Source organism: Branchiostoma belcheri, unplaced genomic scaffold, assembly GCF_001625305.1.
Source record: "Branchiostoma belcheri isolate BF01 breed outbred unplaced genomic scaffold, Haploidv18h27 scaffold61, whole genome shotgun sequence".
Lineage (NCBI taxonomy): Eukaryota > Metazoa > Chordata > Leptocardii > Amphioxiformes > Branchiostomatidae > Branchiostoma > Branchiostoma belcheri.
This window is the reverse complement of record NW_017804254.1, coordinates 929,558-945,621: the sequence shown is the minus strand read 5'-3', so window position 1 is coordinate 945,621 and position 16,064 is coordinate 929,558. Positions and strand designations below refer to the sequence as shown.

Below are 16,064 nucleotides of genomic sequence, written 5' to 3'. Positions count from 1 at the left end.
TATATCCTGTATTTTGACCGACGCTCTTCCATTTTTATCATACAGCATAATACATAGGTTAGTATGAAATGCAAAATACATTTAACTGAATACATTAACTATCTACTTTGCACAGATATGCATACATAAGCCAAACTCAATCTAACAGCAACATACTACTGTCAAGTACACATAAATCTTTTAAACATTTTGCTACAAGTACAAAATTCTAATCTATTCCTCATATAGGCTTTGGGCAAGAATATTACACAAGAATTAAATCAGTTATATGACAAAGAAGTTGTTATCAAACATATGGTGGCTTATTTTTAGCAACATTACCATGATTATGGTATAGCATCAGTTTCAACCTTAAGTTTACTTAATAGCACTCCTTGTATGCAGTGTATCGATTTTGACCAACAACCCAAGTTCCTATCCACAATTCAAGACTGTTACGTAAGAATACAGTACACTTTACCAGTAGTCTCTTCAACTAGGTACTATAAGTATCTGTTTCAGTCAGTTAGTAGAGAAGTAGCAAACTTGCATTATCACTGAATACAAAGGCATAGGAGTTAAGATTTAGGTGAGTTTTTTGTTCAGTTTCTTTTAGACTTGATCCCTCAACATTACTAAAGTCAATTTTGGTGGAAAATATTTCTTATGAATTCAAATGCAATGTTTTTACACTCTAGTATGATATCTTCAGAACAATTTCTCCTGATCCTACTTTGACAAGTAACAACCAGATATTTCTTCACTTCTGGCTTACTCTGCTCCATCATCTTGCTCCAGACACAGTGTCCTCACACAGATTTTGGTCACATTACGCATGATTCTGCAACTTGCATTGTTTGACAGGGCAATAAACCTTACAAAATAGATGCATAATTCTTTTTTCCTTATAAATTGGCACTAAATGGTCCCTAGTCTTAAGTTCATACAAAATAGAGAGGAATATCAATGCAGGAATGACAAAATATTATTAGCTCTACCGTAACACATTACAAGTAACACTGGATAGTGAGATACACGTTGTATCTTGTTACAGCTTTGTGTAACAACATGTATGTAGTAGAAGTTCCAACTACTAGTATATAAGCACCTTTCAGCATTTCAGTCAATGGTCAATTATCAGTCATGGTTCTTCAGGCACTGTAGCTATCCTGGTCCCTTGGCTATCATCACAACATTCTTCAAAACACCAGTGGCAAAAAAATAGATATACTGGAACTCTGACACTTTCCACACATTGGAAAATGTTACTTTTAAGGCACATCTAATCCTAATATGTCACATATCTACGTTGATAGTGACTTAATCATAACAGCCAGTCTTGTTGATTGAGCTACAAATTAACATACATGTAACGCTATACACAAAATGGTCATGAGAAATTTGATGGTAATGCATGACTATCAGTTCCAGCTTCTCTTTCTTTATATAAGTTTGTTTACAACTATGAAGTGAAATTCAGTTTCAGAAATGGCTGATCTAGATGCTAAACACCTTTGTTATCAGTATCACATATTCCTTAATACACATGTAGTAGCTTGGTCATTAGGGAAGTGAAGACATGACAACTCCCACTGTGGCCCCAAACATTACAAAGAGGTTGCAAAATTCAGCCTGAATTTTGGGCTATGCAATGTATGGCAACTATTCCCCTGCACAGGCAACATGTAAGCCATTTCAGCATCTAGCCTTCAAGTAATTACCGTAGCCTCCTGTGCAGACTTCTGGGGGCAGTGTTTATTTCTACGAAAAACTAGAGCGGCGGTTTCTTTTCAGGGGGAGGGACTTGTTCTGGGGAAGAGCTGTATCCAGGAACAAACCCTGCCCCGCTAGAAGTCTGCACAGAAGGCTAATTAGTAATTACTGTCCACAGTTAGCCGAGAAGTTTCTCTAGTGCTCTCCCCTCCATACTGCTACATCCTTTAAGTTTAGAACCCTGTCACACACTGACCCTGGTGACATCAATCATTCTTGTCCTTGCCTTTGCCCCTCCAGAGGGGTATGGACACTGACGGTAGCCGACTGGTCACTGAACTGACCCCAGAACTGACCACTCCGTAGCCTGCCGATGGCACCTGGGCAAATCACAAAGTTTTATTAAGGAATGAAACCAAGCTGATGTTTAGTTATGCATGGGTTTGTGTGTGCATGTGCACTTATAGTTATACATTGTAATGTGTTGCAATTGTTACTACATACTACGTACTTACTATGTACATGAATCCTCACTGCATACAGTTTTAGCTACTGACTAGTACTGAGGCATATTCAGCTTCCATTCATGATTGTAATTCAATTAAAATTCCATCCCTATTTTTATTCAATTATTGGTAGTCAGTAAAGAATGAAGCAGAGCTTACACCATTACATTAATAGGAATGTAAACCTAAGTTTATAGAAGCAAGCATGGCTGGTAAACAATTATATCAACACTGATAGACAAACAAATAAACAACAGGCTGGCAGGGATTCAAAGTTCAAAGTCCAAACCCTCGAACTTCTCTGGTCTTGGAGAAGGGTTTGTTTACCAACCAGTGATATACTCTAATCAAAAAGTAATCACACTCTCTGCTAGTTGTTATGTCTGGTTTACCTTTGTGACGACGCTGTAGCTGGTGCCTGCTACCCACTTGATCCCGCTGAAGCCCATTCCCAGCGCCCCTGTTGCCGTGTTGTACACTCCAGACCCCACTTTGCGCACGATTCCCGGCTGTTCACCTGGCTTTTCTACAGGAACAAACATGTAGTTTTACCATCGTGAGATACATACCCTATTGTTCATTGTATGCATGTTTTGTTGTTTGTTTGGTTGTCAGAATTCATTCAAATCAAAGTCAAATCAACATCTACGTTGTAAAAACAAAGCTAGTGGCAGTAATTGTTACATGTATATACCTACGGCTATATACATATCCAAATCTTCGCTTACTATGCTATAGCTCGAAATACTACCAACATTTAAGAATTTCTGATCACAAGTGATGTCTACCTGCACGTAACCTGTTGCTGTATTGGGTTTATAATTATATACAGATGTGGCTCTACATGGATTTTCATTAGCTGTCAAATAGCATTAGCGGGCAATGGATTCTGAACAGTTTTAGTATGACCATACTAAACTGAGTGGTACAGGTAAAACTTGCAATTGTCTGGTGCAGTTAATTTTCCATGTTACCTGCCCCAGTACCAGAGGAAGTATGCAGAAAAAGGATTTCGAGCCCTAATATGTTTGCTGTTACTGAAGTACCAGTAAGTACAGGTATGATACCATCTTTAGGAGGCTGTCCATCTCCAGCCGGTTCTTTCACATTCTCCACCGTTCTTGTAGCATCGTCTTCTTCTTCAAACATGAACTCCTCCGTCTGGAAACAAAAATGATAATCAACTGACCTTAAACCTTATTCTCACAACTTCATAGAGTCAACGGAGTAACTCTCAGAGTTTATCTACACATATACTTCGGTGTGACAAAATAAATTCATAAGATTTCTTGTAGGAAGGAGTGCCTAAAACCCACAATGATGAGAAAGACTTGAGTTATTTCAATGCATAGTTACTTACATCTTGCACATCTCCTATGGTCTTTCAGTACAGGTTTGCCTAATGCTATAAGTATAAACAACAAGTAGGGACTTCCCCTAAACAGGAAGAATATGGGTAGGTAAGATAAAAAGTACACGTTGCTGTGTTTCCTCCTACAAAAAAATCTTTCAAAGAAAACAAAATTTTGTACAATTTTGCTCAGCTTTATAAGTTTATTGAATTTTTCACAAAAACATTGGGTTTAAAACAATCTAGGTTGGCGAAAAAATGAAGGAAAAATAAGCATGGGCACTTGACACTTGACATGTAAAACATAGCGCAACAGCCTTTTCACACAATGGATGATCATGTCCTTCATAATATATGCAACCTCTATTTCTGAGTTGACCCCTTGCCTTGTTGGTTGGGGGGGGGTAAAACATTCAACAGTTCGTTTTCAGAGGATGATGCAATAACAGGACCAGCTAAAAACTTTTAATTTAAAGTCAAAAGCGTCTTGAAGAAATTCTAAAATGTTCACTGGATGCTGATTTAGGTCAAACCCTGCTGCTTACCTTGACTTTGGTCGGTGAACCCTTCCCCCTCAAGACCAGATGATCCTCTACTCCGCCCTCAGCCCTCATCTTGGCGTCCACAGCGTCACAGAAGCAACAGCTTCTTCTGTGATCTGTTCAGGTGGAGCTACGAGATGTAGAAACCACAAAACGATGCCCACAGCCACAGCCAAAAGTTGAGTGAGACGACCACAACAGGGAGATAGGATTATGGCGCAATCACAACAACAGACCTCCGCGAAGATACACAACAAACTGTACTTCAAATACAAGGTTCTACACACTCAGTCACCCCAGGAAATACTCGGTGGGTCTTCAGTCCTCCTAGATACGAGGAAATCTGAGAAAACTCTGCAACAGATGACCCCAAAATGCTGGTAGAAAACCCGACGTCTAGATCCGCTAGCTGGCCCAGCAAAACTCCAGGGCGCGCGACGTGGCGCAAACAAGCCAGCTGGATTTCATTAGAGCGAACCACGTAAACAGTAGGGGTATCTTGTCCAGTGCTTTTCATAATAATGTCAGATTATACGTCAAAACCAACAACTATCTCTAATAGTAGACTCTGATAGATTATGGTACTGTTAGTTTAACGCTATTCTACTGTACCATGTGTAATTAAAAACATTGTACTACAACAGTGCTTTTACCACCCTCTCCATTATTGTAAATAGACGATCCCAGAGTTTCCCCCTTTGACGCCAGGATCCGGAGCACAGATCGTCTGCAGACTGGGTCAGGGTAACACGGAGGCGCGCGTACTGCATGTAGGGCAGTGCAAGGCAGATCAACAACAACAAAAGAGAACTTTGAGATCAGATTGTCGCGTGTTACAAGTAGATGTGTGGTTTGTGAAGTTTGACATCTTTTGATGTTCAGATTGATATTAAATAGAGATAACGTTGCATTTGTACCATGATGTCATATATAAACGTTACATCAATGGACGTACTACGTAGCCTCAACCAGGCTTCAGAAGCGGTTGGAAGAGTAAAAATCGGCAAAATAGACAAATAACAGTGCTAGGGGAGTGCTCCCGATGTATGTGTGTCATCAGCCAATGTTTGCCCGATCTCTTCCAGCCGCTTCTGGCCATGGTTGAAGTATGTCCAGACGCTACAAGGAGGGGACAGACCCGCGACGACGTCACTTCTTACTCTCCAAGCAGAGGTTTTTCTGTCGCTACTCCCCGCGCACCAGAGTTAGTTATTTAAAGCCCTCCTGCAACCATCAACATGATCGCATATGCTGCGCCCATCTCCGTTTCGGAGCCCTTGGGCCACACAGTTGTGCAATTCACTACAGCAGGGGGCAAGTCGACTGGTAGTGGTGTGTCCCATACTCTTTCTTAAATGCTGAGTGCTAAGCAGAGAAAGAATATGCACCATAAAAGTCTTTGGTATGGCTCAGCCGGCGATCGAACCCACGACTTACATGTAATAATCTTGATGATATTAAATGCCTCAAAGATGTATCGTTAAAATCGGCGAGTAAAATCTTTATTTCATACTTCAGCTGTATGGAGACACTTGTAACGAACGATTATCCACAAGATTATCTACAACTTAAATACACCATTAGGTACACACAGTAGAGAATGAGTGTTGTTGATATCATACAGAGTTCTTTTATGTTTGTAACTTTTTGGCGACGTCTCAGGGAGGAGCCTAATGGTACAGTATTGTGTGCAGTTTGCAAGAATTCTAGGAATGGTACAGGCATTTTTTCCACAGGAATGGAATGTCCACAGGCATTTCTCTGACCCACATCTATGCCCACATTCCTGGAAACCCTTGGGAAGCCCTCTCTGCCCCAGATGGCCCTACTTTCTGTGACCCCGGGCCTCGTTGAACGGTTCACTATACACTCAGGGGAGGAGAGCACTATATCTGTCTAGAATTAACAGGTGCCAAGTCTTCCTCAAAATCATGAAATGATGGCAGTCCCATGCAAACAATAACCCTAACAGCAACCACCGTCGCCATGGCAATGTATGTTTTCATTGCCAGTCTTGTTATGTTTATACAGAGTTCTTTTATGTTTGTAACTTGCAATTAGCCTTCGGGCATGGATTTGCACTGATAAACTTCTCTATTATACTGTGGTATTTATCGTTCCTGTATGGTTTAATTTACGATAACACAGCTTTGACTTCATATAGTCTGCGTCAAAATAGTATGCACATAACAGTCAATCCATAAACGTTAGTATTCCATGGTTAATAGCTGATGGTATAAGGCACCAAGGCAACACTGTACAATAGATGGATACTTAGTACATGTAATTATAAAGAAATTGCTTGCAGAGAATTACAAGGGATCAGTATTTGCTTGCACTTGATCACCTGCTAAGTATTCGCATATGTATGGATCAATTTTGGGGGATACCTTTAGTATGTAAGGCAATGCAAGGTGAAGATTCGAAATCATTAAAATTGACTCAAACTAAAAAAAAAAGTTAAAGCTCGCTCGGCATGTAAGACGTTATATACTAACCAAATAGTTACACCCAGTTCAGTAGTGTGGAGTTAGGGCATTGGTTTACAAAAATGTAGAAAATTCTTCACAATTATTTGTGTTTATTTGTTGCCTCAATCGTCAGAAGGTTAAGTGATCGTTTTGGGTATGGTGGGGGTGACTGGATTTACAATTAATTCATGTAAACATCATTTGGCGGAGGCATAGCATCGTGGAACTCTAGTTAGAGATGCATCCGTCAATTGCAAGCATCACATATAGCTAGATTTCAAAATCATAATACTAGTGATAAGGTACGATTTTTACCGTACGAACAGGTTTGATATGAACCTTATATGATATACACGTATATTGCCCATATAATAGGCCATGGTATCGGGTGTTTTCCGCCGGGCATGACCTGTCCTAAGCCCAGAGCAGCAGCCCCATGACGGCACAGACCGTCAGTAACACCGGGTGGACGGACACACAGCTGGAGGCCGAGTCTCGGAACGGGTTACCTGCAGGGACCGACAGGCACATGTCATCATCAAAAAACCAAAGTCAAAACTTCGCGGTGGCATGGTTTGAAATCTATTCGTGAGGTGACCTGTTCAGCAAATATTGCGACACCACATACAAATACATGTACATTGTACTTCAATATTATTGTTACTGTTACTTTACTACAGTAATCACTTTACTACTTTCAACCGCAAATATAAAGGACATAGAGAGTTATTCACTCAATGCACTCGCAAAGTAAACGTACATCTAAGACCAGTAAGATTAGTAAGAGAGACATCTTCTGTGCAGAACCCTGGTCCCATACATTACGACCCGCCACAAGGGCATGGGACAGCGGCAACAGTACTAGGCTTTGAATAGCTTTGCATACCTCACGTATGTGTATTGTTAATGTATATACTTAATGTATTGGGGCTATACATTATCAACTGCCTTCAAAGACGTCAAGGCTATAATATCAAACGTAGTAGTAGTAATAAAGTTTTTCCAGACAGTAGTGGCTGTTTCTCTTATTGTATTGCACTATCTTTGACTCTTGTAAAATAAATTTAGCCTTAGGGCATGATTTTTTGGCAAATTAAGTTGATGTAATGTGCTACGTTTGAAACTGCCATAAACTTCGCTCATATATGTGTACGTACTACAGAGGCTGCCCATGGAGCAGTTGTCTCCCTGGCTGCATTCTGCACAGCGTTCTCCCATTATGTACGGTTTCCGACCAACGTAGTTGCCTCTGAAGCAGAAAAGAACATAATTAACGTTACAAATCAAAGTTTATGTGTGTGCGTGTTGTGTGTCTGTGGGGGATGGGGCATCAGGCCCAATGTTGAGCTTGATTTGATTATATGGATGACATCCACGCGCGCATGAAGTTTCGTACGTTAATTTCCAAAAAAGTTTTCGACCACACTGTAGATCTTGCAAAGCAGCTGAAAATTGAACAAATGTATGCCAAACATATTGGAAAACGATACTAATGTCGAAGAATGCCTAGCCTGCGTGCCAGACCCATAGCATACTGGACACAAAGTATCTCAGTGAGATACTTTGTGTCCAGTGTTCTATATGGGCACCCAGGCTTTTGTGTCCAGTGTGCTATGCATATATATGGGTCTGGCAGCCAGGCTATAGAATGCGAAGGCAAAGCCATTAGCCACTCATCTGGATACTGCCTTGCCACCGTATGATCTGCTTGGAGATTAATTAATATTAAGCTCACCTGGGTCCGTAGTTACAGACGACCAGTATGGCGTCAGTCAGCCCCATGCTCTCCAGGCTGTCGCACTTGGTGGCGCCACAGCCGAGCTGATAGCTGTCCGCCCACACCACCTGTTTTACAACAACATTTCAACCAAAGAAGACTGAGGTATGTGAACGTTAACCTGTCAGGGCCCGGGAAATCTAAACTTTGCATGTTACCTGTTAATTGTTTTGAGTCGTGCATGAATTCGAAAGTCTTCTCTGAGGAAATGGGGTGGTATATGACATATGCTAACAGCGTACAGAAAAAAGTCAAGACAAAAAACAAACAAAAAAAAACACATCGGAAAAATCCAGAAATCGCTGGAAAATCCTGACAGGTAATGTTATATTATTTGTTAATTGTGTGTTCATCTATTTCCATTTTTCAGTTCACTTTAATATGATTTCGGACAACGTTCCATCAGTGGGCTCGGCCCAGTGAAGGAGTTCCGTCTATGATAAAAGCGAACCCCGTTCACCTGTGTGTAATGCCCGCACGCCTTCCCCTCCTTGCACGTGTCGTTGTAGATGTCGTAGTCGGCGACCTCGTCTGCCCACACGCCTATAGCGTCGAACCAGTTGAGCTTGTCTGCCGTGGTGATGTAGATGTTCTCCCCGACCGTGGTGTAGCCTGGCCCGATGAAGGACAGGTCGGGGTTGTGTCCACCCTTACACTGCTCCGCGAAGTCCTGAGCCTTCTCCGCAAGGCCCGCGTCCCAGGACTGAACGAAGTAAGAGAAAATTGTCAAGAGGCGTTATTGGAACAGAGATCTATATATAGTATACATCAACACACTTACAGAACCAGATATGCTACTCGGAACACCTTCAAACTTTGTACAATGTCTCTGACTAGACAAACCAAAAACAAACAGCACTAAAAAAGCCTTCACATACAGAACTACCGCAGCACGGAACTCTCTACCACATGGGCTGCAAACAGTGGCATCACATGAGAAGTTCAAACAAGACCTACTAAAACACATGAGGGACATGAATAAGTAGAGCACATGCGATGTTACACACTTGTAATGTATACTATGTAATGTAAATGTATATGTAATTGTACGTGATGTATTGTTATGTATGTATTGTTATGTATGTACCCTCTCCTGGAAGAATAGCTGCCACCTTCGGGTGAGCAGCTAAAGAAGAGTTTTAATACCTCAATAAACCTCGTTATCCTCCTTCCGCGGCAGACTTCTCAGGCGGCGGCGTCAATTGTTTTCGGGGAGCGACACGAGTTATGCAAACGAGTTATATTGGAAAACGATACTGATGTCGTCAAATGCCAAAATCAATTCCAAAGAAAAAGAAGACATGTGAAGAAATGAAAATGAAGAGTCCATTATTCGCCATACCTACTCTGTGTGTTTAGTCATTTGTGGTCATGAAGGTAGACTGCAGCTGGTAGACCACGTAGATATCATAAGGAATGCAACTTTTATTTTTGACAAACTTTTTTTCTAACGCTAGCGCTCGCATCAGCATGGGGTTCGTGTTCCCAGAGGACTTCACCCATATAAACAAAATAATCAACAAATTAAGACCTAATTTTTTCTATAAAAACAACTTCCTATACAACGTACTTGTCGGAAAATCTCGACGCAAAGCCGTGCGTACCACAATGCATGGCGTAAGCTGATGGTCATGAGACACCACTTCATCAGTTCCATACACAATGAATTACTAGTAGATGTACTAGTAGACTCCGCCTACTTAGACAATTTTCATGATTAACTAGTTATCGACTCCTGTCATGGGTGTGGCTTTACGAAATCAGCTCTTAAACTACTTAACGTGTTAGAAAACACCCAAACACATCTCCATATCCGGCAACACTGATCCGACTCAGTACTCGCTGTTGAAGGTTTCTGTGCGCACATCGTTACCAGTTTGCGACCGTTTGGTCACTACGTCTGTGTGCGTGAACAAGCTTAGAAACACACTTCAAAGTTAGCCTCTACCAGGCTTCGGGAGGCGGCTGGAAATAGTAGATATCGGCCAAATAGAGAGATAGCATGCCAGGGGAGTTGGTCCGCTAGAGAGAGGTTTTTTTCGGGTGGGGCAAAATGTACTCTCTAGCGGACCAACTTCTCCGGCATGTTATCTCTCTATTTCGGGCCAATTTATACTCTATCCAGTCGCCTCCCGAAGCCTGGTAGAGGCTACCTCAAAGTGACAAACAGAGCTCATATACATCGTAAACGTGTTTCGTTTTCAATTTTGATACTACACCTATAACCAAAGGCGCAGTAAAGAAAAGTTGGCCCTAACAGTACGAGGTGTATTCTAAATCCTAATTTCCGACACACTAACTTACGGCTACTTTTGCTTTACTAGTATACTTCCGTCTTAGTTGAAAGTTAAGATCTAGAATTAGGATAATTTCGTTTTACCATGAATTTCATGTTGCTGGCGGACGGCGAGACACCGGCCCGGACCTGGTTGTGCAGATGGATGACTTCATGAACGTCAATGTCATCAACGTCGCGTCTTGACCTTGAGGATCGCGAACGACCTTGTAACAGAGCAACATCTTGCACCTCCAGATCACAAGGCGCCTTCTCCTTGGAGATGGTGCATGTTGTAGGACTGAAGATGATCAGTGTCGCAAGACAGGCCCAAAGGAGCACAGAAAACATGGTGAAGGCACTTTTGTTGGTGCTGCACCCTTTCTGGTGACAACAAATGTTACACCGAACGTTGCTGCTTTGGGCTTATAAATAGTGCAGAACGCGAGCTAAAATTTCGTTACTTGGAAACGGTTATGTTTGATACAATAGGGCCAAGTGCACTCGAAAACCTCTCATGATATGATCCTGTTTTGAATGAAATGTTGAGAGAGGCTCTTGATACTCCAATTTCCAGGAGGAGGTTGCAATGAACATTTCATGTTAAACTTTGCCCACAAGATCTTCATACATGTGAAGATAATTGATGCCGGTTTGATCACAAAGCTGTAGATATCTTCATTTCTGATTCCTTTCTTTTTGAAGTTAGAAACAGTAAAGGACTGAATGTAAAGGAAAAACTACCAAAGTGATCGATATGGTATTGTTACAAGCAACTTGAATAATAACATCCAGAAATTCTATAACGCCCTAAATGTAATATCTTTGCTAGAAGCGACCCTTTATAAATGAAGATAATTTGAATTCATATTTGAGTTCCTTGACCTAACTAGTTGCAGCATAGATTAAAAAAAAATGTCGTAAACGGAAGCTCCGGGTTGTTGTTTTGTAAACTCACATTGTCAGGTAACAGTGAGGGCAGGGGTTAAGGATGGTTGTCCACATGACATCCGGGAGTGCTGAAAGATGACGCATGAACAGTCTTTTCTGTTCACCGCTTGAAAAACACTCGATTCTCCAGCCACTTTTGAAGTGAATGTTGGAAGATATTCTACTTCCCGTCATGAAAATTAAGTGTTCTATTCTAAATGTTCGTGGGAGGCGGTTGCAACATTAATTTCACTTGTTCCACACTCCTGTTACACTTCAAAGTTTGTCACACCGCTCTTTACACCATCAAAATAACCAAGTGCGATTCTATTCTTAATGTCAAGGAGGCGGCTGAAAAATTCATCTTGCTTCCTCACCACTCTTCTTACACCACGAGGTTTTTCATACCACTTTCGCTAACATCAAAATGTTGTAAGTAGATTTGGCAAGCTAGTTGCGTTAACAACGTATACGTCCTTTACGAAAACAAGAAATCGGAGATTTCAAGACTTCCTGAACCCTCCCCCCCACATGTCGACCTAAGACTTCTGTTGGATCCCCAGACATTCTGCCTGTCAATCTTCCCTGACCCACGTGCTGTCAACCTACTCTGTCCAGATAGACACAAAACCCCAGCTCAGCTAACCAACACAGTGCTTCCGTACAGGGATGTACATGTACTAGTAATTGGCAAATGCCGTTCAGTATCTGATGTACTTCATGCAATGCTTCTTCTTTGGAAAATAAAGGGGAAAAAGATAAAATTGAGAATTGTGGCAGTGTGACAGATGTTTTAATGTTATATTCGCAGGTGTGTCAGAGTGTATGAGAGTAATGGTAAGAAGGAACTTTGATAACAACAGAAACCTTCCCCTACTAAAGTACTAATCTTCACAAAACACATACGTTATGTATATTTTAGATCTAACATGAGTTCCCTATAATGCCTAGTGTCACACTTTACATTGTAAGACTATACCGTTTTTATGTGAGGTGGAAAAGACAAAGTTTAATAAACCAGTCTAAGTATCTAAAAAGACTGCACAGAAACATTAATCTAAATCTATCAAAGTATTTAGATTGTTGTTGTTCGTCCATCATTCTCAACAATAACCATATACATAACATATATAACATTTTTCTTACATTTTTCATATCTGTAGAATATGTATAGTTCTATCATTATTTCTAAAATTTAACTTATTTTTTTTTATAAGCATATAACTTACATGTACTGATAATAACAGTCCAACAAATGCCTAGGAAGAACATGACTGCCCATATGTAATGATAAATCTAATAATAATGCCACAGGTTTAGTTTTATTATCTATTTCATCTTGAAGACATGATCTGTGAAGCCCTTTCCATGTAACATTGACAATATTTCTATTAAAAGGGGTTCAAAATATTACAACACAACACATATGTATATAGCATATGGACTGGAGAACGCAACAATGATTATGCAGTATATATACACATTATATCCTTTTAATATGATATCTGCTCTGATGTACTAAAACAACTCTTTTTGTTATTGCAAAAACAAACTATTGGCAAGACATGGGAAATGATCTTCAACGAGAAGACTTGATTGGGAATAGGTAATAAATACACATGGCTCAAATATGTTCAGTTCACAAAGATAAAACTCTACAACAAATAAAACAAAACAAAACACAAAAACTTCATTTCGTTAAGAAGCTCCAAAAAGTCAATGTCAAACTTTGGTGGCATATTTTAGGCACAATACTACAGTAGCATACAGAACCACACTACTACGGAAGTGACGCCATACAACACTTGAAATAACATTTTTTAACATTGCATGATACATGCTTGTGGCTTTTCGTAACAATGACAAGCTTGCAGATACATGTACATGTACTATCTGAACTGCATTTAGTCTGTGGCTATCTAATTCCCCAATTCACTTCTGGATGAAAAGGGGAAATTAATTTTTTTAAATTTAAATAAACACTGGAAGCCAATGGAGAAGATGATATATACCATAAAAGCAACATCTAGATAAAATATACATTTGTGCATACTGTACATCATATCTGCTGCATAGGTTTTGCTTTACTTGGACTGCAAAGTCTAAAAATACAATTGCAAATGACATCTCTTTTGCAACAACGTTAGAATTTTTTACCATAGACATAGCATTAATCTCTATATGGATATGGTTATATGGCTTTCCCCTGAACCCCCCTTAAGTTTGCCTTGTGATCTGGGAGACACCCGTGGCGTAGCCCTGCCAGTTCGTATTGTTTGGAGATCCTCTTCTGTCACGTCCTCTTCTGTCACGATAATTCTACTCAACGAGAAACAAGCGGCCACGCCGAGGAGGGCCGCACACGTGATGTACGCGGTGACGGAGTGGGTGAGATGCACGATGTACCCCATCAGCGCCGACAGTACAATCTGGGCCAGAAAGTAGCTACTGTCCAGAGCTGCCATGTGCACGCCCACCCCAGATGACCTCAGTGAGTCAGTCAGCGGACTGTCGAAGGCAAAGAAAATCTGCAAGAGAAAACAAGAAATCAGAGATTCCAGACCCCCCTGAAGTATTAAAGAACACAGAATATAATTTTTTTAAAGCAATGTGCATAATTTGGACCCCAATAGTAAATCATATATTGAGACAAAAAAAATCTGTCCAGCCCTGTGAACACACAAACATCGACCACTAACATAACTCTTCTGTGGTATTCATCCCCGGGGGTAAAAATGTATCAGTCCACAAGCTTAAGGTTCATCCAACATATAGAGTCAAACATGCCCAAGAAGGGGAGTGAGGTTAATAAAGTGTTTTTTTTGGACAGGTGGCCTCCTTGGGCAGGTCACTAAAATCTGAGTAAATGCATGTGCCTATATATACCGTATGGAAAAAAAATTGCAACCGGAAAATGGTGGTTGTTATACCCAGGTGCCGGCTTGAACTTAAAGAGGTAACCACTTGGGCATGTATGACCTTTACAATAAGTGTATGAAACTATGAGTGTTTTATCCAATGTTTCAAACAATGTAATGACTCACTTATCAGCATTCATTCTACTTACATATGAAAACAACATCTTTTGACTTCTAACCCCCATTAAATGGACAAAGAAAAAAAAACCATCTGATTAAATGGACTGGAAAGTAATTTCTGAGGGTAACCTAACCCCCAATTGTTTATGTGGGCAAGCAATAGTCATTGTGACATTTTAAAATTAATTTTACATATATTTCAGCTGCAAATCCCATTGTTGATATGAGTATGCTTAATCTACACATAAACTTGTGTGAGAGAATGCTAGTATGTTGTGGTTGTTATAATGAGACTACTAAAGTAGACATGTTGCCCTGGACATTAGAAGGTCACCAGATATAGAAGCTGGGAGTTAGCCAACATGAGTTTCAGGCCTGGGTTACTTCAGGACAATTTATTGTAATGGGGTTTCTACTGTTCAAACATAATCTTATTGGAAACGTGAGAATTGTCCAGTTCCCATCTTGTTACCAGCTTTTGTGAAGCTGTGTGAAAATGGTAATTTGGAATCTAAAATTTGCACCAGGAGTTTAGAAAGCAAATGTAGCTGCATGGAAACTAAGGGGGCTGGTAGAAAGACAAACACGACTGGAGGAAATATGTACTACATGAATTGTTGATGGTGTGTCTTTAGTTATGTGAACATGCAGTCTGTATGTACTTTTGATCAATGAGTGACAGTATTGCTGCAGAAGTTTCATAACAGATTTGTCATTATATATCATTCTACTATAGATACATACAATACTGCTGCAAAATGGCAACCTCCAACTCAATATCAAACAACAATTTGGAGATTTCAGAAATCTGGAAGTTTTAGCACAATGTATTTGGGAATTTTGTGAGTTCCATGAATATGCCTTTGGATCAGACCTCCTGTCATTTTGCCTGTGTCCATGTGCTGTCAACCTACATTCTGTCCTTACCACAGACACACAAACCCACAGCTCAGCCACCCAAAACAATACTTCCGAATGAAGTAATGGCGACCTACTTCTCGTTGTTCGTGATATGTCCCGACCAGCGTGTATGGCAATGAGTTGGCAGCAGCAGAGGCAAACCCAGTCAGTGATGACATCATCACGACCATGAACGGTGTCTTCACGAACATGAGAAGCGTCATGGCTACCGTGAAAAGCACCATGGACAGCTGCAGCGTTCTCCTCTCCCCGATCCGTTTCACCACGGTCTCTAGGAACATGGAGAAGACAGCCGCCATTATACACTGGATGAGGAGACCGAAGCTTCCCATACGCACGCCCTCGTCGTATAACTTCCTCTCGTCCGAGCCGATGAGCGCGTGAGGGCGACCGTGGTAGACCTCCTCCCCAACAAAGTCTGAGAAGAACATGGTGTAACAGAACAGCGCAGCCCACATGAAGAAGTGTGCCACCTGGAGTCTCCTTAACACAAATGGTGCATCTAAAGAGCTAGTTAGCCCTTTTGGTATAAGTCTTGTGAAGGCAACCACTGACTGTAAA

The 16,064-nt window shown here is 40.7% G+C and overlaps 3 protein-coding genes across 4 annotated transcripts in view; all 3 read right to left on the bottom strand.

Moving 5' to 3' along the window:
* Nucleotides 1–584: 584 nt before the first annotated feature.
* On the bottom strand, nt 585–4,560 carry LOC109482948 (transmembrane protein 263-B-like). Its single transcript, XM_019785849.1, has 4 exons — nt 4,095–4,560; nt 3,266–3,359; nt 2,591–2,724; nt 585–2,072 (listed from the first exon to the last, which is right to left on the bottom strand). Exons 1-4 carry the CDS (start codon nt 4,161–4,163, stop codon nt 1,959–1,961), a joined length of 411 nt encoding a protein of 136 aa, XP_019641408.1. The 5' UTR covers nt 4,164–4,560; the 3' UTR covers nt 585–1,958.
* A 2,272-nt stretch (nt 4,561–6,832) lies between these two features.
* On the bottom strand, nt 6,833–11,029 carry LOC109482931 (glioma pathogenesis-related protein 1-like). The gene is made up of 5 exons (XM_019785829.1): nt 10,720–11,029; nt 8,800–9,042; nt 8,298–8,407; nt 7,720–7,811; nt 6,833–7,071 (listed from the first exon to the last, which is right to left on the bottom strand). The coding sequence occupies exons 1-5, from the start codon at nt 10,963–10,965 to the stop codon at nt 6,977–6,979; spliced, it is 786 nt and encodes a 261-aa protein (XP_019641388.1). The 5' UTR covers nt 10,966–11,029; the 3' UTR covers nt 6,833–6,976.
* Nucleotides 11,030–12,324: 1,295 nt separating this feature from the next.
* The window catches only part of LOC109482886 (solute carrier family 45 member 3-like), an 8,283-nt gene continuing 4,543 nt past the window's right edge, over nt 12,325–16,064 (bottom strand). For both annotated transcript variants that reach the window (XM_019785764.1, XM_019785763.1), the window contains exons 3-4: nt 15,578–15,986; nt 12,325–14,072 (exon numbers count right to left, since the gene is read on the bottom strand). In XM_019785764.1, the coding sequence (XP_019641323.1) occupies nt 13,722–14,072; nt 15,578–15,986 (760 nt within the window). In that variant the 3' untranslated portion in view covers nt 12,325–13,721. The remainder of the gene's footprint in view (nt 14,073–15,577; nt 15,987–16,064) is intronic.

Excerpts from the sequence above, each read along its gene's own strand:
- LOC109482948 (XM_019785849.1), bottom strand. The coding sequence starts at position 4,163 with ATGAGGGCTGAGGGCGGAGTAGAGGATCATCTGGTCTTGAGGGGGAAG. Across the intron at positions 2,725-3,265 it reads TGGACAGCCTCCTAAAGATG|AAAAGCCAGGTGAACAGCCG; the intron begins GTATCATACCTG and ends TTGTTCCTGTAG. Across the intron at positions 2,073-2,590 it reads GCTACAGCGTCGTCACAAAG|GTGCCATCGGCAGGCTACGG; the intron begins GTAAACCAGACA and ends TGATTTGCCCAG.
- LOC109482931 (XM_019785829.1), bottom strand. The coding sequence starts at position 10,965 with ATGTTTTCTGTGCTCCTTTGGGCCTGTCTTGCGACACTGATCATCTTC. Across the intron at positions 7,812-8,297 it reads GTCTGTAACTACGGACCCAG|AGGCAACTACGTTGGTCGGA; the intron begins GTGAGCTTAATA and ends TTTCTGCTTCAG. Across the intron at positions 7,072-7,719 it reads CTCCATGGGCAGCCTCTGTA|GTAACCCGTTCCGAGACTCG; the intron begins GTACGTACACAT and ends CGGTCCCTGCAG.